Raw genomic sequence first — 23,536 nt, 5'->3', positions numbered from 1 at the left:
GACCTTGGGGAGCAATTGCGGTCCCAGGTTGTTACCACGCACGATACCCACATACAGCCCTTCAGACTAACTCGATCCTGAACTCTGTAACGGAGGCGCTCCTGATAGCGTGGCATTAACGATCGCCTTGGAACGAACGATCGGCGCTCGACGCTCGTGGCCGCTGCGGGCATCCACGCCCCCGCCATGTTTGGATTGGTAATAAGTGAATAAACGGCCATGACGTGCCCCGTCGGGGCACCCTCGGCAGCTACCAAACACTTCAATACTCGGTTGCGATCCAAGTACAAGGTCCCGACTTGTTACATCTGCGATTGTGCATCCAATTCGAATGCGTTTTTTAACCCGAGCTCCTCGCCTCGCTTTTCACCTTCCTGTCGGGAAATACCCGTAAGTACTGGGACCGCAACCCTCTCACTCCTGGCGTGCCTGTGCGCTCAACTTTGCCAATGGGAAGGCCAACCTGACCGCCTGAAATCTGGTATCATAGTCTTGTTCGCCTCAATCGTCTCTCTCCCAATTCTGTCCCTTCTCGATCATTCAGCGTCATCACCTCCAAGATGGGCCATCACCCCGATTTCGAGCAGGTCCAAGCGACCCGGCCGGACTTCAATCACGAGAAAGAAGTGATCGTCTCCAAGTCGCCCAACCCGACCTGGAAGCAAGGCGATGGGGCCAACGATGGGGGCGAATCTCTCAAGAAGCATCACGTCGAGATCGACCCTTACGCCGAGGGCCGTCCCGTGGCCAACAACTACAAGTTACTGATCTCCGGCATGGTGCCTCGGCCGATTGCCTTGGTCAGCACGCAGTCCGCCGATGGAAAGACAACCAACTTGGCGCCCTTCAGCTACTCCCAAGTAATCAACCATGACCCACCCTTGTTCACTGTTGGATTCTCCGGATCCTTGGAGAAAGCCAAGGATACTCTGAAGAACCTGGACGAGACCAAGGAATGTGTGATCAACATTATCTCCGAGCACTTCCTTGAGGCGGCCAACTCGACCTCGATTAATGCGCCCTATGGCTATTCCGAGTGGAAGGTGTCGGGCCTCACCCCGGCGCCAACCACGGTGGTGAAGCCTGCTCGTGTGAAAGAATCTGTCTTTTCGATTGAGGGCAAGGTGGTGGAAGTCAAGGAATTTGAAAGCCGTGCAAACCCCGGTCAAGCCAGTGGTGTGCTGGTGATTATTGAGGGCGTGCGATTCTGGGCCCGTGAAGATGCGATCAACGAGGACCAGAGTGCCATTGACCTGCGAGTCCTCAAGCCCATGAGCCGTCTGGGCGGCATCTCGTACGGTCGGACTACAGATGTCATGGAGATTCCTCGCCCGCAGTTTGAGTCCTGATCGTGAGCTGAATGTATACTGTGTATAGACGAGCCATGCTCAGTAAACATGCTTATAGATATTGATGATTTGAAATTTTTGGTCAATAATCCATCCAAACGGAAGGCTTCCTTGAGATTGTGGAGTTCGGAGATGCAGGCAGTAGCAAAAGACAAGGGGAGAGAGGGAACAGGTGATCTGAGAATTACATCCGACCCCTCTATGCACTTATCAGTCGGTGGCCTTGTAGTAGGTAAGTAGGTGCATGCGATTTGTAAAGCGTGTTCAGCTGGCCCACTGTCTCTATCCTAAGAATTGTATCGGCATCCCATCAGGTCAATACTCCACTGATCCACAGAGTGCATCATAATGTTATAGATTGAATACAGATCTCCGCACCTCCTAGACACCAAACCTGGAAAGATCCAGCGGGATCCCATGCAAGGCATCCCAGGAAGTTCTCGAGCTCGATCGAGAGTTGTACGATGCATGAAGCCAACCTTGGCATGCAATCGATCCAGTGCCAAAGCGGGGTCCGGCTACAAAGAGTGCACTGGGTGATCGACCGGTGGGAAACTATAAAGAAGCGCGAAAGGCGGCATCCGTTCCAGATGAAAATAAACTCAAACCCGCCCGGAGAGCAGCCTCGACATCTCACGATAAGAAAGCTCGAACTGTGTCATACTTTCAACAGTCATGTCTCAGCCAGATTATGAAATCTACAAGCTTGGCGACTGGGAGTTGCAGAGTGGAGAAAAGATCCCAGATGCCCATATTGCTTTCAAGACCTTTGGGGACCGCAAGCTCCCGGCGATCGTGTATCCAACTTGGTTTTCGGGAAGTACGTCTCTCATGCTCATTGAACCGAGATCTCTGTGGACGTTGAATGATCCGAAAGGCTGAAATACTGAATTTTGAACGATTTCCACGAATAGCCATTGCGGACAATACGTGGCTCATAGGAGAAGACATGACGCTCAATCCCAGAAAATACTTCATTATTATCACCGCAATGTTCGGTAATGGACAGTCTTCGTCCCCTTCCAATCAGGCCAGATCCAGACCTTTCCCGACGGTCACATTCTATGACAACGTGCGCGCTCAGCATGAACTTGTGACCAAGCATTTTGGCATCAGTCACCTTCGCGCCGTGGTAGGTTGGTCAATGGGTGGGGCCCAGACGTACCAGTGGGCAACGCAGTATCCCGATTTCATGGATATAGCTGTTCCATTCTGCGGTTCAGCAAAGACCTCTCTTCACAATCTGGTTTTTATTGAAGGAGTGAAGGCCTCTCTTTTAGCGGTGAAAAATGTGTGCTCTGCTGGCCCTGGTAAAGACCGATTGCAGGAGAGCTCCGATGAGGTGCTGTCCTGGAGTGACAGGGATAGGGAAGTTGGCCTCAAGGCCATGGGCAGAGTCTACGCGGGATGGTACGCTTCCAAGATACAGCTGCCTCGTCTGGCTCAAGGGATGAAGTCGAGTCTGACATGGTGCGCAATAGGGGATTCAGCCAGGCGTTCTATCGCCACAAGCTGTACGAGACTGAGCTGGGATATAAGAATCTCGAGGATTTCTTGCAAGGACACTGGGAGAAATGGGCGTGCTCAAAGGGTATCTTGAATATCTCGGTTGTTTTTTCATCTGATGTGCATTCGCTGATCATTCTCCCAGACCCTGAAAATATGCTCGTCATGATGCAAACCTGGCAGCTGGGAGATGTGTCCCAGCAAGCTCCTTTTGATGGAGACTTTAAGAAGGCCATGGCCTCGATCAAGGCCAAGACACTGGTCTTGCCATGCAAGACTGACCTATACTTCCCGTATGAGGCCCTGGTTTATTTCGGGACGAAACCTCACAAGAGTGGTGACTAACATGAAAGTTCTTGCGCAGCCCCGAGGACTCCGAGTATGAGGTGGCTTGCATGACGCCGGGAGTTGGCAAGCTAGAGATTTTCCCTTCTATCTGGGGACGTAAGTAGAAAGGCCCAATCAGCTCCAAATAAATCGCTGGAAAACACCCAAGCTAACTCAGAGTTGAAGATTGGGCTGGCGGCCCTGGGGATAGTAAGAAGGACGTTGCATGGCTGGATAAACAGATGGGCGAATTCTTTGCGGCAAACCCCCAAAGGAATGTTTGAAAAGAGAAAACCCATCCATGCCATCCCTCCTGGAAGCTCTTGCCTAGCCTATCTTGAGATAAATAAGCGCGTACAGCTTGCTGGATGATGAGGCGCAGTTCCAGGTGTTTTCGTAAATTGTATTGATCTGACCGCCCTGCGCTGATGCTGCTGCTTTCTCCATGGAACACCAACTCTGACCCTGTCTGCCAGATTCTTCACACACAAATCCAGCAAGATTTACCCAAGATCTCATGCCGTTTGCCAGCTTGATGTTCTTGATCCAGTAAAGAGCCGGACGCACGTAGCCGGCAGCCGTTTGTTTGTTCATTGGGGCCATCATGTGATCACAAGGCCTGAGTAAGCGCCGGGTTGAGTCCGCACCGAATCCTTGAAAGCACCCGGCCGGCAAAGTGGACCCTCGGGACCTTTCATGGTAGAGATCCTCATTCTTAACCCGTCATTCATTCTCGACCGCGCGACGAAGTGACATCTTGTCCATCTGACCAGTCTCTCAGAAATTGCTCTCTTCTCAAATTTGCATGCGCACTTGCGACATCGCCTGAAATACGACTTCCAACTTGACCCCGGACAGGCCTGTTGCACTATCGAATCCCTCCCTCGTTCCAGTGGACATATTACAGAAGAAAGCTCGAAACCAACACTCTGGTCGTTGACACACAATGGCAGCAGCTGGAAGCAGGCAGTGGGGCGTCACGCCTCCCATCTCAACAGCTCTTCCAACTCAGGAAGAGCTGGCGGCGAACGACGACCTCATCGCGGAGCTCAAGGCGCAGAACAACTTTGAGCCACCTGCAGACTCGGAACGCAGGTGAGCGGACTGATCTTGCCCCAATAAGTTCTTGCGCAAGGACGACCTAACGGGAGATCCCCCAGGATTCAAATGCTTCAGCTCCTGCAAAGGGTGGCCCTCGAATTCGTCAAAACCGTCTCACGAAAGAAAGGCCTCTCGCCCGCGGCAGTGGAGGCTTCGGGAGGCAAGATCTTCACATTCGGGGGTTACCGACTGGGTGTCTATGGGCCAGGTGAGTACGAAGAAGGAAGAAAAGGTTCTTTAAGGGGATTCATATCTGACTTTTGGTGCCAATCAGGATCCGATATCGATACTTTAATTGTTGGCCCGAAACATGTGAGCAGCGAGGACTTTTTCACCGACTTTCCTCCTCTTCTTTATCAGATGGCACCCGAGGGAGTGGTTGAGAAGATGACGCCCGTGCCGGATGCCTTTGTTCCGATCATCAAGATGGACCTTGCCGGGATCAGCATCGATCTTCTCTTTGCTCGACTGGTGATCCCTTCGGTGCCCATGAACCTCGATCTGAAGAACAACGACTATCTGCGCGGCTTGGATGAGAAAGAAGTCAGGTCACTGAATGGAACGCGAGTGGCGGATGAGATTTTGGAGCTTGTCCCTCAGCAAAAGACGTTCCGTATTGCTCTGCGTGCAATCAAGCTATGGGCACAGCGTAGGTCGAGATCCGGCCATGTAGTCTTCAATCTGCTCTTCTGCTTACACCCAATTACTCGTTCCCATAGGTCGCGCTATTTATGCGAATATCGTCGGATTTCCCGGAGGTATTGCTTGGGCGATGTTGGTTGCACGAGTCTGCCAGCTGTATCCTGCTGCAACCGGGTCAGTCATTGTCGGCAAGTTCTTCAGGATCATGAATAAGTGGGCATGGCCTCAGCCTGTTCTACTCAAGCAGATTGAGGAAGGACCCCTTCAGATTAAGGTCTGGAATCCCAAGGTAAGATTTGGCTCGAGAGACTAGATGCGAGTTATATGTGGTTTCAGCCGCAAGCTTACACTCAATGCTAGCTCTACCATGGTGACAGGTTCCATTTGATGCCTATCATCACCCCAGCCTACCCTTCCATGTGTGCAACGCATAACATATCCATGTCAACCAAAACCGTCATTCTTCGAGAACTTCAAAGAGGTGGAGATGTTGTGGATAAGATCTTCACGAAACAACTGTCATGGAGTGATCTCTTCACTCGGCATACGTTCTTTACCAACGACTACAAGTACTATCTCAGCATTACGGCCTCAAGCAAGACGAAGGAGGATGAGGCTGTGTGGTCTGGCCTTGTAGAGTCGAAACTTCGTCATCTAGTCGGTGCCCTTGATCGCAAGCCAATCATTGCAGTGGCTCATCCTTTCCCCAAAGGATTCGAAAGGGTTCATCAGGTTGCCAGTGCCGAAGAGATGGAAGAGGTCAAAAATGGTTCCACTAAATATCAAGCGAAGGGAACCTCAACAGAAACCACCGACGAGATCAAGGACCCGGCTCACGAAGCCGCTGCGCAAAATGGAATGGAAAACGCCACTGTTCTACCGCCAGCGGATACATCTAACCAGTCTGCACCCAAGCCAGAAGGTTCTGGTCAGACTGTGTACACCACCACTTACTACATTGGTCTTGAATTGAAGCCATTGGAGCCGGGTAAGAGCCCATCACCCTACTTGAAAAAGTTGCTCGCTAGGTCTCTTCTACGTGCTCTGACACCTATTAGGTGCGTCCCGGTCTCTGGACATCTCCACAGACTCGCATATTTTCAAGTCGACATGCACCTCTTGGTCGGGCTACATTCCCGACATTCATGACTTGGCTGTCACCCACGTTCGCAAGTAAGTTCGCGGCACTATTGGCAAAGCAAAGCTGTATGGGCGATGTCGGTCTCTGATATCATATAGCTTCGATTTACCCGACGACGTTTTCCAACCTGGCGAGACACGGCCCTCCCGACCGAAGAAAAAGGTTGTCAAGAAACCTGACGCGACTGGTCAGAAGCGACGCCTCGGCGAGATGCACGTAAGTTACCGCAATCGAGGAAAAGAGATCTCACCTCATCCAGCAATACTATCGACACTTTCAAACTCGACCTTCGGAATTCTTCGAAGTTATCTCCCTCGCCGTCGCGCCGAGTTTCCGGGATCACTAATGTTAATTCACGCCTAGGACTCATCACTGGACGCTTCCCAAGGAGCCCCTAAGCGACAGGTCACGCCGAGCAGTTTTTCCAACACTGCTACGCCTGCGTAAAAACAAGAACTTCTTTTTTTTCGAACATTTCCAATCCCCACCACTTCGAATTTCTTCTATGGGCTGGTCCCCAGTGTGGGATACCCGGAAGAAACAGATACACCACCGTGTACTCGACTGCAACCTCCTTTTTTTCTTCTTCTCAGAGCATGGGCTGCAAAGGCATGTCTCAATCCCAACCCTCTCCTCTCATGGATCAGTGCTGTCGATGCCCATTGTCTCACAGGCTTGCCGAGCATCATCCCATCCACTCTTTTAAGAGCACAAGGTTGGTCTGTTTCCTTTTTCCACTTCATCTCAAATAGGCCCCTCTTCGTCGCGAGTGCATCGTACGTGATCTATTAATTTCTCGGAGAAATCCGAGCGACACCTTGGCCGCAAAATGATCCACGTCCCTTTGCAGAGGTCCTCGCCGCTTTTGCACATGAGGATGTAACTCAGGGACCTAGGACAGCCTCAGGGATCTCTAGGCTCCAGTGATCGGCCTGTACGACCTTTCACACATTGTACTTTTAAGTTCAGACTCCTGCAGATATTTCCCGGGTAGTTCAATTAAGGGGCATCGCCGCAACATGCGGCTGATTCGTACTGAATTTCCCATGATTCACATTCGATTCTATGCCTAGGCATTTAAATATTCGCTGGCAATCAATTAGAATGAAGCAGTAACAGGTGCAGTGATGAGAGCCGGTAAGACGATATCGATAGTACATTATTAAGTATGCGCCATGTGCACATCTTTTCAATAGATTCAAGTTTATGGCAATGCCCAAGGTAGAGGGGTCGCGGGGACTCTATTTGTCCTGTTCGAACACAACCGAATCAACCAAGATATTATTGTATATGACTATTGTACATCGTCGTCTGGATTCAAGGCCCAGACGTACTGGCATGTCAGACAAGGAAATATCATACAAGCTGAGAAATGGAGGCTCTGCTCCACCAGAACCCAGTCTCCTCCCTCGCCCATTCATCGGGGCCAAACCTCGCCGAAGGAGCAATGTCACCTCCAATCAATTCCTCATTGCCTTGCCCAAAAACCATCGCACAAGGCTCGTCGGGAACGAACCTGCTCCATTTCGGCCTTTGAGAGAATCGACCCCGTATAACATTTGGGTCTCCATGAGCGATAAAACTGGTCAAGTAAGCATGAAGAGTCCCCGACAACTCCTTTTGTGATTGTGAAATCTCGGTAATTCGCTTGCTGAACGTTTCGTAGAACATGTTATCTCCATGGTTTGCTCGACCGATCACCGTGCGGGGGAAAGCCCAGTGGTACAGATAGACGGGCACGCCTTGGGTGGCTGCGAAATTGGCAGTCTGGCGAACGGGGGCAATGTAAGCGTATTGGGCATATGCAGCCTCGATGCGTTTAAATTGGGACCCTAGGCCGTGGTTCTTTCGGGTTTCAGTGTAAGGCGAGGTATGATCTGTGTTCGGATCGGGGTAGAGTTGTTCAATGGCGCTCAGGTCCGACGGTGAAAGTCCAGGCAGGAGATTGGACCAGAAGGTTCGGAATTGGGAGGTTTCTGACATCTTTTTGTCCACGTACATTGTTCCTTCGTTCGTGGCGAACCCGGTCAAGATGGGAACTTTGTTCCATTGTCCAGAGATCCATGCCTCTAGGGGTTTTCGAGAGATGATGTCTTCGTCTATGACTGGTTGAAATGCCCAGTGCAGAGAAGCACTATAATCTTCGAAGATCTTTTCTTGTGCTTTTGTCAGGGTCGTGCTGGGCAATGATCGAAGAAAAGGGAAGATCTCCTCTTCGTTCAAGTGAGGAGGACATCCAACTTCACGAAGGAAGTCGGCGAATTGCTTCTCATGGATCTTTGCATTGTAGTGATGAATGGCTCGAGAGGTTGGAGCGCCCGATTCCATAATGACCCGGTGAAAAAGAGCGGGGTTACCCTCTTTATAGTTCAATAAGTGGTGTCCTATCTATTTGAACTTGGTCAACCTACATACCATCACCAAGGTGGTTCTGAAAATGCAGGAAAACTCACCGAGTGTGCGCCAGCAGACAACCCGAATAATGTCACATTGCCAGGATCTCCTCCAAATTCACTAATATTCTCTTGCACCCACTCCAGCAAGTGAATTTGATCGCGAAGACCCAAGTTCAGAATCCCTTCTCTCTTCGTTAGAGAAGAAGGCAGAAACCCTAATGCGCCCAGTCGATAGCCAAAGCTGACCCCGATAAAGGGCGACTCGGACCATGCAACCATTGCCGCCGTGTCGTGCATCGTCGCAGATCCATGATTAAACGCACCCCCGTGAATATAGACAGCGACCGGTAATCTGTCTGTGGCTTCTGTTCCAGCAGGCCGAAAGATATTCGCCGTAAGACAGTCTTCGCTTTGCGGGATCTTCGGTCCACCAGGCGGCAAGAGCAAGGCCTTGCCCGGGGCCATGGGTCCATACCAAGAGGCGTCGATGATTTCCGTCGACGCCGGCAATTTCTGCGGCTGTTTGAATCGTCTATCGCCCGTTGGCGGAAGAGCATACGGGATTCCCAGAAATGCGTCGAGGCTTGCTGGATATTCAGCATTCAAGTGAGTGCCCACCAAGATCCCTTGGGAGAGGGACACGCGAGGACGATCGTTCGTCGAGGCCATGGTGCGAAAAGATCAGTGATATCGCACTCAGTATAACGTCTGCCAGAATTCAATAAGGGGAAGCAAATGAGGTATGGACAAGAAGAGAATTGGCAATCTCGAATGACTAAATGCCCGGAGAGTAAAAGTAGGTCCGAGATGCCGTGGGGGGGAGGCAGATCTTGAATAAAGTGGAGTCGGTGGAGCCCACTTGGAAGTTAACGTGAATTGAAGATGACGGCAATTCCATTGAACTGATCTGAGCATGGCATTTGCACCTTTTTTTATTCTGAATCATCAAGAGGAAGGAGCATAAAGCCTGTAACTCCCCTTCACTTTGTTCTGTTTAAAAATTTCTGTTCGCGGGAGTCTCCTGCTGAATAGAGAGAAGATCTTGGTTTCGAGGAATTGCTAACCCGACTTCTTTTCGATGCGACTAGACGCTGTACATTTGATACGGTAATCGAAATTGCTCGATTGATAGTCTTGTACGCCAGGGACGCTGATTCAGCAAGTTGAATTAGCCAAGGTGGCATGGTACAGTCAGAATCTTGCTCGGAAGCTTAGGTTCGAGGTTTGACTCCAAGACAGACGATTTTGACTCCAAGACAGACGATCGATGAATGATTCAAGCACTTTCAATTCTCGACTGAAAGCGTGGGACATTCAGCTCAGATATGCAAGTTCGCACGTCTGGAGGTACATCGGTGAACCCCGCATTCAAACTGTTGAAAACGGTGCTTGCGATTCGGCATTCATCCGATCTCGAACGCTCTGCATGACCTATACCCGAGACCAGTATATGATCTTCCAGGTCAACATGAAATAAACAGAATCATAAGGAGTTGGAAGATGGGATATATGAAATTGAGGACTATCGAGCTGGCCACACAAGACTGGTATTCAGTCCTTGCTCTTGTCATTCAAGCCGTGGCCTCATATAGATCCATCCTTCAACAATCATTTTCCCTTAGGGAGCTTTTCATAAACATTGCAGACCGACGTGGGTGCAGCTCATAAAGACTCCTTTAAATAGAAAAGAACTAGTTTCAGAAAAGCCATCCATTTCTCGGGAAATAAGGGTGGGCAGTCGGTCAATGACAAGAAACCCGGAAGACTTCGATAAATGTGTACGATGACGCGTTCACCAACACTCTGCCCTCTTAGAGCTCTTTGGGCGAGAAAGAGCGAGCCATTAAGAGAGAATCGCATGAGAGGAAAAAGTCTGTGGACTGAGCCGTTGTTGTACAGGGTGCACGGGTCGTGTCAAGATCATGCGTTGGAGCTGGCCAAGGAAGTTACAGCCCTTATTGATAGAATGAAGGAGTCGGGTCTACCCCGAGCCAGATTCCTACAGCATGGAAAGAATCCATCATTAGAGACGAAAAGAAACCGAGGCATGAAATTTTTGTGGGACAGAAAAAAACGGAGACATTTGTATTGTACATCGTATCAATGAAGATGAACAAAGGGGGGATAAATCGTGGCAAAAGAAAAATAAAAGTCTAAGGGTGGTCTCTATTAATTCCTCCTCACTCTGCAACCGCAAATCATCTATTTGCCAATCTCGACACCGCCGGTGGCACCAAGGACACGCTTGATGTCACCGTAGATGGCGAACTGACCGGCAGTCAGTGAACCGACCATGAACAGACGGGCACCGATACCGGAGTAAGAGCCGCGGAGGCCGAGCTCCTTTCCGATCTTGATGAGACGAGAGATGGTACCCTCACCAGGAGCACCCTGGGTCTTGTTGATCTTGGAGAGCATGGTGTCGGCGGGCTGAGACACAACGGCGGCGGCGAGACCGGCAACGAGACCAGATCCCAAGTTGATACCAGTCTTGGCACCGTCGGAAAGGCTGTTCTTGTCGACCTGGGCGTAGACGGCCTCGGAGACCTTCTCGAAGACGACGAACTTGGCCATGGTGTAGGGAACCCTGAGAGAAGACGGCCGTGTTAGAGAATGCATTGTGGTGTCGCGTCATAGCACGTGATATTCAAGAAAAAGTCATCGACTTACTGCTTGAACAGGATGGGTCCGAATCCAGAGTAGAAACCGGCGATACCCTCCTCCTTCATGATGCGGCTGAAACCACCGAAGAGACCGTTGGCGAAGCTGGGCTGGGAGACGAGACGGATACGGGTGGCCTCGAGGGGGCAGAGGGCAATGTCGGCCATGAACTCAGCGCAGGCGGAAGAGGCGAGGTAGACAGCGGTGCGGTTGTTGGTGGCAGCCTCCAGACCGACCTGGTTGATAGCCTGCTGCTTGAAGAACTCATAACCACCGAACTTGAGGGCACCCTGGAGGAAGTAACCAGCGGCAGTGGGACCGAGACCGGTCAGGAGGGCGCCAGCACCCTCGTTCTGGATGACCTGGCGGAAACCACCGATCATACCACGGTTGTAGGTAACCGGGTCAAGCTGGATACGGGTCTTGACGCTGTGGCGGGAGAACAGACATGGTCAGAAACGGCTTATACAGGAGGAGGATCACGTCTCCAATTGCAATTGGCGCACGTCCGCGACTTACACATCAAGAGGAGTGACAGCGCCGTGGGTGACACTGCAGCACACGGCACCAGCGAAGGCGAAGCGGCTGTAGAGGGCGAAGCCCGACTTGGGCTGGTCCTGGGGGGCAGTGATGGCAGCCATTGTGAAATAATTCAAGTGTGGAGGAGGGGAGAGGGAGAGAGGAGAGTTGCGATGGCTGGTCAGGCTCTTTTGGGGATGATGAGAGGAGAGAGGAAAAAGAGAGGAAGGGGAAGGGAAAATTGCGAAAGGCCGGGAATGGATGGGGCCGCCCCTTCAATCCCGAAAACTTTTCGCTGTCCAATCATAAGCCACAGCGGGTAGCCATCGGCAACACAGGGGTGGTCCGCCGCTTTGGGTGAGTTTGATTGTTTTTTTTTCTTTTTTTTTTCACACTTTTATCGCCGTCTTGTTTTTTCCCTGTCGACAGACTCTGTCTCCAATGGCTATGTGATATTTACGAGCTCCTCACCTGCAGAGTGGAAAGTCTGTGGTATAACAACTTAGCACACCTTGAAAACAGGGTCCAAATAAACACTCCACTGATGCGTATATTGGGCTTCTATATCGTGTCGACGCACCGAGTGTCTGTAAAATCACTTTTGAGTAATAGGTGTATAGATGGAGGATCAATTTTAATGGAGACTCGATCACCTCTTTGGCCTTTTGTTGCTCTGACAATGGACTGAACAAATACGACCCAGCGAAATCGACACGTTTCGATTTGGTTAGAATTGATCTCAGGCTTACGATTCACACCGGACAAAGAGTCACGAGGAATCGATTCGGAGAACGATCAAAAACCAATCCACACCCTTACACTATATGTTTACTATCCATACTTTTACCTATTTTGCACTTGTTCACTTGAGTGCCTGCTGTGTGTATTCGAATGGATCCCAACTTCACCGCAGCGGTCCACTTGGGCCTGCTACGTCACCGAATGCTTTTGAAGGAACCTGCTTCTCGGGTTGCGTGGGGACCCAGTTGGCCAGTTGACCGTTGTGTGTCCGGCGGCCCGGACAATTTACAGCAACTTGTGTACTTGTAGTCTGCAAGCTTCCGGCCTGAAAAGCCCCGGCACACCAGCAGCGAGAAAGTGGACACATCCACCGGCGTCTTACTGGCGGCCGGGCGGCTGTGATGGAGTACTCGGACACTCGGACACTCGGTCGTTCGGAAGAGTCACCCTGCTTGGGGCCACACAGCGGGCACTGGAGCATGGACGGTTGATATCAGACACGGACACACTCAAACCCAAGCAATGCATGGAAGGACGTGAAGCTTTTATAAGAAGATTATTGACCTCACGCAGGTGCATGATAATGACTGCGTCCAAACCTTGCGCTATTCACGAAACCGATAGGGCTGTGGATCAGGCCCCGATAGGTTGTGCATATCGGGTATAGAGGAGGCTGGGCTAATGAAGTCGCGGCGCTGGGGAGGTTGGTTAGCCCGTGACGGAGTGCAAGTCCTGGACGAAGGAACAGAAAAAGGTGTGGAGCTGCCCTTTGACTGAGGATCACGTGTCTCGTCCATAGACATCAGATCGAATGACCCTGTTGACACCGCCCTCATGTCTGATCGATGTGATTCGAGGGAAAACATGTTCTGCCATAGGTCACCAACAGCCACGCTTTGCTTTGATACCGGCGAGTCACATGGGCGGCGTGGGGGTTCTTCCAGTGAACCTGAAGATCGATGATCGCATGTGCTCGAATCTCCACTTCGCGAAGATCGCGGATCCCAGCGCTTGATCTCCATTTTATTCATCTCCACCTTTGAGCATCATGCGCGCACACATCTTGTGCAGGCCTAAGAAGCACCATACTTGATCAAATCCGGCTCGGGAAAACTCCATCCTTTTTTAAATTAGCAACAATAGCATTGTTCCTGGCGTGGATCCTGGGTGAATATCTGGCCTCCAGCTCTCTTTCCCAATTCAAAGCCGTCGATAGTCAGGTCCGGATAGTCTATCAGACTAAAATGGGGACCGACACCTCTGGTGAAAGCCACCGCGAAGGGGAAGAGACAAATGCGACGCCGCCAACTTTAAGCTCACCCGTTACAACGACGGGTAGTCAATCATCTTGTGGCCATTTTGACAATGCCTTGGCAGCCAAAATGCAATTGGTCAATGAAGTAAGCCTCACGCTTTCAGATCAATATTTTCAATACCGGCGCTCGCACTCACGGATCTGTAAAAGGCAATCGACACAATAGGATTTACCCCATACCATACAAAGCTCTTTTTCCTGAATGGATTCGGGTACGTGGAGACTTTGGCAACTTCTAGGATGTCTCAATGAGACTCACTATTGTCGATAGCTATGGCGTGGATTCGTTGCTCCTCTTCTTGATGAGCATCTCTGCAGATAGCGTGGTGGCTCAATACAATCCTCAATTTAACAGAGGTACCCAACTAGGATTCTATCTTGCCCTGCTGTTCGGAGCACTCTTTTGGGGCACTACCGCCGATGTGATCGGCCGGAAGTGGGCATTTAATTTCTCTCTGTTCACCAGTGCCATCTTTTCCCTCGCGGCCGGGGCTGCGTTCAACTATTCTTCGTGGGCCACTTTGGTTGCAATCTCAGCATTTGGCTCAGGTGGTAACTTGGTACTTGACACGACGGTCTTTTTGGAGTATCTTCCCTCCACCAAACAATATCTTCTCATCCTTCTTGCGGGCTGGTGGGGAGTCGGACAGACGGTAGCCGGTTTGATTGCTTGGCCCTTGATGTGTAAGTGATCATACTTCAATACAAACAGCGATGACGGCAACCATCTGACGTTGACGGACTGTAGCAAAATATAGCTGCCCATCAGATAACTCAATTCCGTGCACCGACGCCAACAACATGGGATGGAGATATCTTTTCTTCACCTGTGGTGCGCTGGTGTTCACTTTGAGCATGGCCCGAGTTGCTGTCATTAAATTTCACGAAACACCAAAGTTCCTTCTCTGTCGCGGCATGGACGAAAAGGTAGTCGAAACTCTTCAAGATATGGCCCGCAAATACAACCGGCCGTGTGAACTCACTCTTGAGCGGCTTCAATCCCGTGGCAAGATCCACAGTGATTATTCTGAGAGAAGTAATGTCTGTTCTGAGCTGGAAATCCATGTACGAGGCTTGTTCACGACTCGAGCCATGACACAATCTACCGTGTTGGTCTGGCTCTCCTGGGCCGTTATTGGCCTAGGGTATGCCCTGTACTATGTGTATCTGCCGGAATACCTGGCCTCCCGAAACGAGTTGGCCGGGGAGACCTCTCAGGAGCTCGTATGGCGCAACTACGCCATCACAAATCTCTCCGCGATACCGGGTCCTGTGCTTGCAGCCTACCTGTCCGAACGACCTTGTTTGGGTCGAAAAGGAACAATGTGTATAGGAGCTTTTCTAACAAGTGAGCGACATGATTGATGCTGTAATCATTGACTCCCAGCTGACTTGAGGTCTCTAATAGTGATATTTTTCCTGGGGTATACTGCTGTGAAGACAACAATACAGAATCTCTCGTTCTCCTGCGCAATTTCAATGTCGATCAATATTTATTATGCCACACTCTATGCCTACACCGTCGAGATATTACCATCCGCACATAGAGGTACGGGAAACGGTATTGCTGTCGCTTTGAATCGTCTCATGGGTGCAGTGTCAGCATTGATCGGTGCATTTACGTCAACTGCAACCTCACTTCCTATTTATATATGCGCTGTTCTTCTTGGAGCTGTGGCAATTCTTGCGCTATTCTTCCCTGTTGAATCTCGCGGAAGGCACAGTATCTGAAGTGCCCTTCGAGTGCGTGCAAAGGTTTGCGAGTTCTCGATAACAGAAACACATTATAAGAAGTCCCATGGACCCCACTGTGCTGTGATATCTCAAAAATGTATGACTGTGGGTCTCGACATTGCCTCTCTCATGTGGAGTGAAGACCGGTACAAGCTTTCAATCTCTCGGGCCCTCGAGCAAGGATCATCTCCATTGATCTAGAAATGTCAGGATGAGTTAAGATTAATGTTGTTTTCCCAAGCTCAATTTTGTAAGCCCTGAATGTATTACCGGAATAGGTCTCCAGCAATGATCTTGAGTTCAAACCTCCGTTGATCGAATTCTTGACTGGAGAAGCCCGTGAGTTCTTGTGACCTGCCCGTCTCTGTCAACTTTTCTATACATCCGTTTTATAAAGAGCCCCCAGTCACATATGAGGTCATAGCTTTCTAGGAAAATATCACTAAAGTGTTTTTTTGATATTTTTTGTTCACGCGGCAATTGAACCAGAAAGCTCCAAATGGGCTCGTGAATATGAAATTACCACTTTAGCATACCCGCTCCTTGACCAGAGCCAACAAGTTGAGAATAAACGTCAAGATCTTCGACAGTAATCGATCCGCTCACGCACTGACGCGCTGGCCAGATCTGCCACTCTACACTCTGCTCCTTTTGACGGAGACTCCGAAGTAAAAATCGCACCGTACTTTGAAAAAGGAGAAATGCATTTTCAAGCTCCAGATGGAGCTGCCCGTTGACAAAAACATCGGCGTTGAGATGCTTCTGGGTCTCTGGGAGTGAGCGCATGATTTAGAAAAAAAAAGAGCCTAGGCAATTTTTGAGATTGTTTCCCCGCCCCTCTTCTGGAATGAATCAAGCTTGATCGAAGTTATGCTACTTATGATACTATCATGCAAGAATTTAGGAAACAAGAGGTGCTTGCGTTCTTGATGTTGTTGTCAATCCTGTCGCTCTTTGGTCGCGAGGAATACTGAATGTGACCGACTGTGGGGAGGGTATAGTAGAAAGATACTGAGATCGGCAAGATTCGCAACATCCAGGTGGGCCACGCTACAATGATAGCATTCATTGTAATTATCAGCCAATGTTTTCTTATTGAAGTTGACCGTGATTTGCCACGTGTGATCCAACCGATAACAAATATAATCAAAATTAGCGAATCGTTCTTAGACCCTCCTCCCACGGCACAGAGAGAGAAGAAGCGTCTAGATTGATCCAGATAAGACCTAGTTGATCAATATACACATCAATTGGCAAGATGCTCTGGTATTCTTTTGAGAATCCAGGTACAGTGTTGAATCAAGGAGCTTTGGCAAGCTTCTTATTCCGCTCGTATACCCACTCATGGTGTTTTCATGAGAATATCTTTGCATTTCTCCATCGTCAAGGATAAGCGAAATTGGAAAGCGCCCGCAGTGTCGAAAAATGTGGTTGGAAGCGTGAGTTTCTCCGGTGCGATCAACACTCAGGAAGAATGAAAAGCCCGCTTGGTGGAATCGAAGATGATAACCGGCTTTGCTGAGAGGAAGCGGGGGCGTTACCCAGATCATACATACATGTATACACATCTAGGGATAGCAATTTCTTGCAAGAGTGATGGTGTAAAGATTTTGTACTAGATCAAGACAGTGGTAGCTTAGTTATGTTCATGATATCTTTTTAGATCATCTGCTTCCACACAGGCTTGTGCTACCTAACAGCGATAAGTAAAGTGCGAGGTTCAACACAGTCTCGAGCTACTGGAGAGTGTCCACATCGTGTAACAGAGCTAGTGGCTTTCGAGTGTTCAGGCCTGGGAAGTTTTGATTATTGTGCCTGATACAAGGTCGCCAAACGAGAGTCTGTTCACCGACACTGTCTGGTCGATCGAATAGCTGCATTCATATCTAGAGATCACGACAAGCGTGTTGGCGTATCAACAAGCCTGCTGAGAAGGTAGGCCTACGACCTGTTAGCGTGGTAGGAAACACACGAAGTGATTCACGGGTCACGAAACAGGCCACGGGACTGAAAGCGTATGACTCGTGGAGAGTGACGGGCATGCCCCGCTTGTCTCACAGGCCTGGCCAAATTCTACCACAGCGAACAAGCATAAGACGCCGGATACCAGGTCCACACAAGCTCCGGGTTGAGCTCTTTTGAACATGCTTGTGAGCGAAAAGTTCAGTAACGTTTCCCTGCGTCGAAATCACCGACTGGCAAACATGCAAGGTGTCAGCTTCCCGTGGACGAAGCTGTCTGTCCCACTATGTCAATATTCACCCAGTATTCTTGATTAAGCCTTGAGCATATTCAGATGCCTAACATGCTTTTGTAGAGCATGCAATGATAAGACTACAGAGAGACCTTCTTCAAGCCCACCGACCTAGCAAGGTATGAATCAGAACTGTGCCCAGTTCAAATATAAAACGGCACGACTTGTTTCTATAGCCTTCTCTGTGATGGTGAGCCTACGATCAAGGTAGCGCGGGATATTTTGAATATGCGGCCAGAACAGCGCACGTACGTTCATTCTCCACGATTACTGGACCAATCTTCGACCTTCTTGCGCAGTTTACTTCCCAATGAGATGCGTCAACCGCTTCGTACTGTGACTTGCCAATACACACCAGACCGGGAACTTGTGATCAGCCCTGTGGAGGCTCATCCTGGCATCACTGTCGGGCTGGAAGCAGCCCATGCTTTCAAATTTGCCCCGCCCTGGTGTCGCATAAGTACTTGTTGAGATAGCTTTTGATGATCGCACAAAGGACGAAATTTCTCAGTTTGGGTTTCCTACCCCTATACGCCAGGAGGGCGAGCTATGATTCCACTAGATCGAGCAGTTTGGTGCCCATCAGCTGACTGGAAATGCTGCATCCAATCTCTTCCCCACTACAAGAGTAGTTCCTCCTTTGCAAAATCCAGACCAGCATGAGACGACGAAATACTTGATTGCCCGATGCGTTGTATCTCTCGCTCACGTAGAATGATCTCAGAGCCCAGAGCTCCAGGTTGTCAAGTCCACCCCAGCCAATAAACTGCAGCCGTCACAGCCGATCAATTCGGCCAGAAGTCCGAACGTTGCCCCCACAATCTGAGCGGCCGGTGCCGACTCGCAACCGGCGTGCAGCCGGCGAGACTCGACGCTCGAGGGCGTCTCACTCAACTCGAGATCTGGCCGGCCCACCTGACTCCCGTCGTATCGGTAGCGATGAAGGCTGACCTCGAGGCCAAAATCTCGCAGGTAGCTGAGGACGAAGAGGAATCACCATATCTATCGGAGAGTGGGGCCAATGTGGCTACCCCGTTGGAGCATGTCGGCCCAAAAGCCGGCTGCTTGCATGTCGCGGGCTTCAATCGACAGCCAGTAGGTTATCTCGCCAGCCATGATTGTCCTGCACCGAGTAGATCGCCAGCTAGCTAGGTACTGAAGAGTGTGAAGAACTTTTTCCGACCACCACTCATCACATGAGTCCGATGAAGAAAAATTACGGTGTGGTAATGCAGAGCATCTCCAACCTCTCCGACATGACAGCAAGGTGACGATGTCACCGTCCTCGGCCAAACTCCTGTTCTCCGCAAAGTCGAGGTAACCGAGCAGCCGTCCTAACCGAGACAGGCCGGGTCACACATCGACCTTGACAGACGTCTCCTTGAACAGAGTCATTTTGCCTCGATTTCTCCCCTTGCCGATAATCACTTTCAGGATCGAACACATAGGAGCTGCCCAAGACTTCTAATAGACCCCTTAACTCTGGAACTGACTGGCTAAATTTGCAAATGAGGTGGGGGGAATACATGGTGGCACCGAAGACTTGTGACAATCTCCATCAACCTCGAGTGAGACAGGACCTATTCATTCTTCTAGAAAACAGTACCAGTGGTGATTCGTGAAGTGGACTGTGGGACCTTGTTGACGAGTTTTCCAATTCAGTCAGTGCCCATAGCCCTCCTTTGCACATGAACTTCTCTGAGAGTTTCCGCTCGAATAATAATAGTCCCGAGCAGTACCTGCTCTTTTGCAACTCACTTTTCCAAAAACAAATTGAGTGACCCTCAGTGCTGCCCGTCGGTAGTATGAGTGAGAAATATCTAGACAAGGTTTCGCCCACTTCAGGTCCGTAACACGCTCTGCGACTCCTATGGCTCATTGTTTCTCACGATTTTTACTGCGTCCATCCAGACGGTCTCATGACGGAGAAGATATCGAAACCGCGATCCCAATCACAGGTCCTCGGATCAGTAGCTTCTCTCTCGGAAATTTACGAGCCTACCGAGCAAGTCCCGCACGAGCCAATACAGCAGCGATATGATCAGCCATCAGCCTCGCGTTTTCGGAGAGTCAACTCCAAAACAATCGTCTCATTCGGGCCCGATGATCGAGACAACCCAGTAAAATGGAAAAAGGTAGCGCATCCACCTCTATTGCGAGATCAAACCAGGATTCCCTTGTTAAAAAAAAACACACCGAACTAACACATTCGTACTGCCCGACACAAGACCCGAAAGCTGCTCGTCCTCCTCACGGGGATCATGCAAGTCATGAATAGTACCGTCGGCTCGTCGATTTGCAGCAATGCCATCCCTCAAATCGCCAAGGAATTCCGCATCACCAATCAGCAAATGCTGGTCCTCCCCATTTCCATCTTTCTCATCGGCTATATCGTGGGCCCGTTGATGTGGGGACCGAGCTCGGAGTATTTTGGTCGACGGCGGCCTTTGCTCGTCGCCTTTATCGGCTTTATGATCTTCACTCTCGCCTGCGCAGTGGCCAATTCCTACACTTCTCTCCTGGTATTTCGACTCTTTAATGGAATGATGGCGTCCTCGCCGATTGCAATCACGGGGGGCTTGTTTGCGGATGTACATGATGATCCTACGCTGCGCGGTCGCCTCATGGCTTATTTCATGGCGGTATGTGTTTTGCACATCAACTTGCGTAGGGAAACCGGGGCAAATTTCAGCAAAGAGAGAAGAAAAAGGCACGTACTCACTATTTTATCCATTAGTGCACGACCTTTGGTCCTATCATGGGGCCATTTATCTCTGGGTTTGTCGTCGAAGTTAGTTGGCGATGGTGTTTCTGGATCGGACTGATTTTTGCTGGCACAACGTTGCCTTTGGTTGCTCTCATGCCCGAGACTTATGCCCCCGTCATACTCACTCAGCGGGCCCAGAAGCTTAGAAAGGAGACGGGGAATTCAAACATTGTGTCTCCCTTCGAGTTTGAAAGTCGTGACGTCCGTGCTACCTTTTTGATCACCATCTCGCGACCTTTTCGGATGCTTCTTCATGAGTCGATTGTCTCGTTGACATCGCTCTATCTGGCGCTGGCATACGCAATTTTCTACCTCTACTTTGAAGCTTATCCCATTATTTTTCAAGGTGGGGCCAGCCCTTTTCTTTTATCCCTCTCTTTTCCAGCTGAAACTTCAATGTCCTCGGGGTTTAGAATGATTCGCTTTTTCAAAGAGTTTTTCTTTTCAAAGCTGACCACCTAAGCAATAGGGATCTATAAAATGAGTCCTGGAGTGTCGGGATTAATGTTTTTACCAAGTGAGTCCATCCTCACCCTTCCCCTCGAACCTTTCCAAACCACGCACATCCAACTGAACCTTCCCAACAACACCACAGTCGGCGTGGGCGCAATTTTCGCATGCTTCATCTTCATCTGGTACGACGGCTTCCTTGCCCGAGCCAAAGCCCGCCAAGCAAGTTGGGCAAATATCGAAGAATACCGTCGTCTCCCACTCGCCTGTATCGGCGGACCCCTGTACGTGATCTCGCTCTTCTGGATCGGATGGACCGCCTCTCCCACCATCCACTGGGTTGTTCCATTCTTGTCCGGAGTACCCTTTGGAATGGGATATCTGCTCATCTTCATGGCCATGCTGAACTATCTCACCGATGCCTACGAGACGCTCTCGGCGAGTGCGCAATCGGCATCAAGTTGTACGCGAAGTATGCTGGGCGCGGTTCTCCCGCTTGCCGCAAAGCCAATGTTTGATAGATTGGGAGTTCATTGGGCGTGTAGTCTGATTGCGTTTCTTAGTCTGGGGGTCTCGGTGATTCCGTTTGCGTTTATTCGCTATGGGGATCGTATTCGGAGTACGAGCAAGTTTTGTCAAGAATTGAAGAGAATCAAGGAGGCGGAGCGTTATGAGATGGAGAGGGAGGGTATTGTTGATGAACATTGAGCTATTCAATTTGGCAGGAAAGAATTCAATGATTCGGTGTAATATGAATTGTTACTATGGCCTTTATCTGACGGCCCTTCCGACTCGAGCTTTTCCAAAAGGAGGAGAAAGACATGAAGAAGGTCAGAGGTAAAAGTAGGTAGGAATTAAAAGCGTTATTCAGATAAGATAGTGTGTAAAATTATGTATCCACCAACTTCAAAGATGGTAGACCCGTTGATTTGGAATGAATCGTGAAGTGAGCTAGTTTTAACTAATCGGTCCTCATCTACTTACAGCTCAAATTCAAGGGTGGAAAATCCGTTCCCTTCTCTTTGTGCTGGGAGAATTCTATAGTAAAAATTAGACCCGTCGACCGCGCTACTCAGAAGCCTTCTATGTGACTACGCAGGATCAATACGACTAGGCTCAGACCACACTGGAACCCTATGATTTAGGATCTGGGTTTGAGGATGCATACATCCTTTCTACTTCCACCTTTTATCGTGGAAAAATGACAGGCAAGACTGATCTCGACTGTGTGGATACGGAATCCATGGTGGACACGTGGATCAAACAGCTATCCCGGGCTCTTCGGTCTCTTCTGATTTGTTGACGGAAAACAACGGATCCAATGACTGCGTGGGCAAAGTGTACTAATGTGCTACCCAGATGCGGCGGAAAAGAAGTTCTTCAAGGGTCGCTGCCAGATCCTACAGCCTAGACACCCAGCACATTGTCATGGATATACCCCGAAAACGCCTCATTGTGCCGCCGCAGAGGAGTTCAGCACTTATTACGCCTTTGCTGCGTGTCATACTGAGATTCAAAAAAAAAAAAAACAGGTTATGATCCCTTGGAAACTCAAGAATACAAAGCACCCTTGGCTACAAAAGAGCCTAATGCATCGTGGGTCCCTGCGCCTTTACCCCCGGGCCGAGGGCCAACCGAGACCTGGCCAAGTCTTGTTCTAGAAGCGGCAATTTCTCACTTGACAGAAAATTTAGGAGCAAACGCCGACTGGGAATGGCGGACTATAGACCCCAAAAGGGAAGTCCACGTGGTGATGATGGAATCGATTGATCAAACAGCGGCTAATGTGACATTTGAGTTCGTTGTACCCCAGCAACCTGTTGCATGTCTTTGTCACGGCAAGTTTCACCATCAGTCAGAGATCCATAAGTTCATCATCGGTTACCCAGCTACCAGGCGGTTCGAAGGTTGATTTTGTGTAGAGCCGTAGCCTCTGCTTCGGGCAGAGCGTGGGATTTGGACTAGTATTTACCGGGGTAATACACGGGTGTATATTGAGAGGAATAGTCTGGTATCTAGTGGGCTGTAATGGAACTGTACTGGCTCTTGGAAAGAATTTCATTTTGAAAGACGAAGAAGAAGAAGAAGAAGAAGAAGAAGAAGAAGAAGAAGAAGAAGAAGAAGAAGAAGAAGAAGAAGAAGAAGAAGAAGAAGAAGAAGAAGAAGAAGAAGAAGAAAACATTAACGGTCGCGATACAGCTTTGAACATACCATAATCGATAAGTACAGAGCATTGACTAGGGATAATTTTATCCATGTCTAGTGTCTCCAAAAGCCTTTCTCGTTCTGAAACTGTTTACTTCCAACTCGCAGTAGATCAACATGATTGAAGGTGATACATTGAGAATCCTGTACTACTTACTCGTGTCGGGCTGTGTGGTCCACCTGGCGATGGAATCCGCTAGTGATTGTGTTACTTCCGTCAATTTTGGGTGCAATTTTTAGACCCTTTTTGACGTGCAGAATCGTCCAATGAGATTGCTCGAAGGAAAAGAAACCAATTGATTCCAGTAAATTGGGTCCAAACCGAGTGCACAAGAGGGGTTGGAACTTTGAGACGGGAGAAGGGGTCGAATGAAAGATTCGAGACCGCGCCGTAACTCTTCGCACTCATACTGCTCTTTGTATTCGTA

At 49.7% G+C, this 23,536-nt stretch overlaps 8 protein-coding genes across 8 annotated transcripts; 5 read left to right on the top strand and 3 right to left on the bottom strand.

Moving 5' to 3' along the window:
• Positions 1 to 560: 560 nt before the first annotated feature.
• On the top strand, positions 561 to 1,349 carry POX_c03898 (uncharacterized protein; the record flags this gene model as incomplete). The annotated part of the gene is made up of 1 exon (XM_050112784.1): positions 561 to 1,349. The coding sequence occupies one exon, from the start codon at positions 561 to 563 to the stop codon at positions 1,347 to 1,349; it is 789 nt and encodes a 262-aa protein (XP_049970340.1).
• Positions 1,350 to 2,024: 675 nt separating this feature from the next.
• Positions 2,025 to 3,466, top strand: POX_c03897 (uncharacterized protein; the record flags this gene model as incomplete). Its single annotated transcript, XM_050112783.1, has 5 exons — positions 2,025 to 2,169; positions 2,264 to 2,759; positions 2,831 to 3,148; positions 3,220 to 3,299; positions 3,369 to 3,466. The coding sequence occupies 5 exons, from the start codon at positions 2,025 to 2,027 to the stop codon at positions 3,464 to 3,466; spliced, it is 1,137 nt and encodes a 378-aa protein (XP_049970339.1).
• Positions 3,467 to 3,509: 43 nt separating this feature from the next.
• Positions 3,510 to 3,785, bottom strand: POX_c03896 (uncharacterized protein; the record flags this gene model as incomplete). The annotated part of the gene is made up of 1 exon (XM_050112782.1): positions 3,510 to 3,785. One exon carries the CDS (start codon positions 3,783 to 3,785, stop codon positions 3,510 to 3,512), a length of 276 nt encoding a protein of 91 aa, XP_049970338.1.
• A 343-nt stretch (positions 3,786 to 4,128) lies between these two features.
• POX_c03895 (Poly(A) polymerase pla1) lies at positions 4,129 to 6,513 on the top strand (the record flags this gene model as incomplete). Its single annotated transcript, XM_050112781.1, has 8 exons — positions 4,129 to 4,277; positions 4,343 to 4,491; positions 4,558 to 4,932; positions 5,003 to 5,214; positions 5,286 to 5,913; positions 5,984 to 6,098; positions 6,165 to 6,282; positions 6,430 to 6,513. The coding sequence occupies 8 exons, from the start codon at positions 4,129 to 4,131 to the stop codon at positions 6,511 to 6,513; spliced, it is 1,830 nt and encodes a 609-aa protein (XP_049970337.1).
• Positions 6,514 to 7,422: 909 nt separating this feature from the next.
• On the bottom strand, positions 7,423 to 9,131 carry POX_c03894 (uncharacterized protein; the record flags this gene model as incomplete). Its single annotated transcript, XM_050112780.1, has 2 exons — positions 7,423 to 8,454; positions 8,520 to 9,131. 2 exons carry the CDS (start codon positions 9,129 to 9,131, stop codon positions 7,423 to 7,425), a joined length of 1,644 nt encoding a protein of 547 aa, XP_049970336.1.
• A 1,533-nt stretch (positions 9,132 to 10,664) lies between these two features.
• Positions 10,665 to 11,764, bottom strand: POX_c03893 (Mitochondrial phosphate carrier protein; the record flags this gene model as incomplete). The annotated part of the gene is made up of 3 exons (XM_050112779.1): positions 10,665 to 11,049; positions 11,133 to 11,552; positions 11,643 to 11,764. 3 exons carry the CDS (start codon positions 11,762 to 11,764, stop codon positions 10,665 to 10,667), a joined length of 927 nt encoding a protein of 308 aa, XP_049970335.1.
• A 1,863-nt stretch (positions 11,765 to 13,627) lies between these two features.
• Positions 13,628 to 15,063, top strand: POX_c03892 (MFS siderochrome iron transporter 1; the record flags this gene model as incomplete). The annotated part of the gene is made up of 4 exons (XM_050112778.1): positions 13,628 to 13,783; positions 13,849 to 13,910; positions 13,970 to 14,382; positions 14,447 to 15,063. 4 exons carry the CDS (start codon positions 13,628 to 13,630, stop codon positions 15,061 to 15,063), a joined length of 1,248 nt encoding a protein of 415 aa, XP_049970334.1.
• Positions 15,064 to 17,576: 2,513 nt separating this feature from the next.
• POX_c03891 (uncharacterized protein) lies at positions 17,577 to 23,119 on the top strand (the record flags this gene model as incomplete). The annotated part of the gene is made up of 10 exons (XM_050112777.1): positions 17,577 to 17,668; positions 17,773 to 17,805; positions 17,863 to 18,146; positions 18,468 to 18,781; positions 19,915 to 20,328; positions 20,424 to 20,799; positions 20,923 to 21,591; positions 22,263 to 22,403; positions 22,469 to 22,783; positions 22,911 to 23,119. 10 exons carry the CDS (start codon positions 17,577 to 17,579, stop codon positions 23,117 to 23,119), a joined length of 2,847 nt encoding a protein of 948 aa, XP_049970333.1.
• Positions 23,120 to 23,536: the final 417 nt, after the last annotated feature.

This window comes from Penicillium oxalicum, chromosome III (genome assembly GCF_001723175.1).
Source record: "Penicillium oxalicum strain HP7-1 chromosome III, whole genome shotgun sequence".
Classification (NCBI taxonomy): domain Eukaryota; kingdom Fungi; phylum Ascomycota; class Eurotiomycetes; order Eurotiales; family Aspergillaceae; genus Penicillium; species Penicillium oxalicum.
The sequence above is the reverse complement of the archived record's forward strand: the minus strand, read 5'-3'. Positions and strand labels throughout refer to the sequence as shown.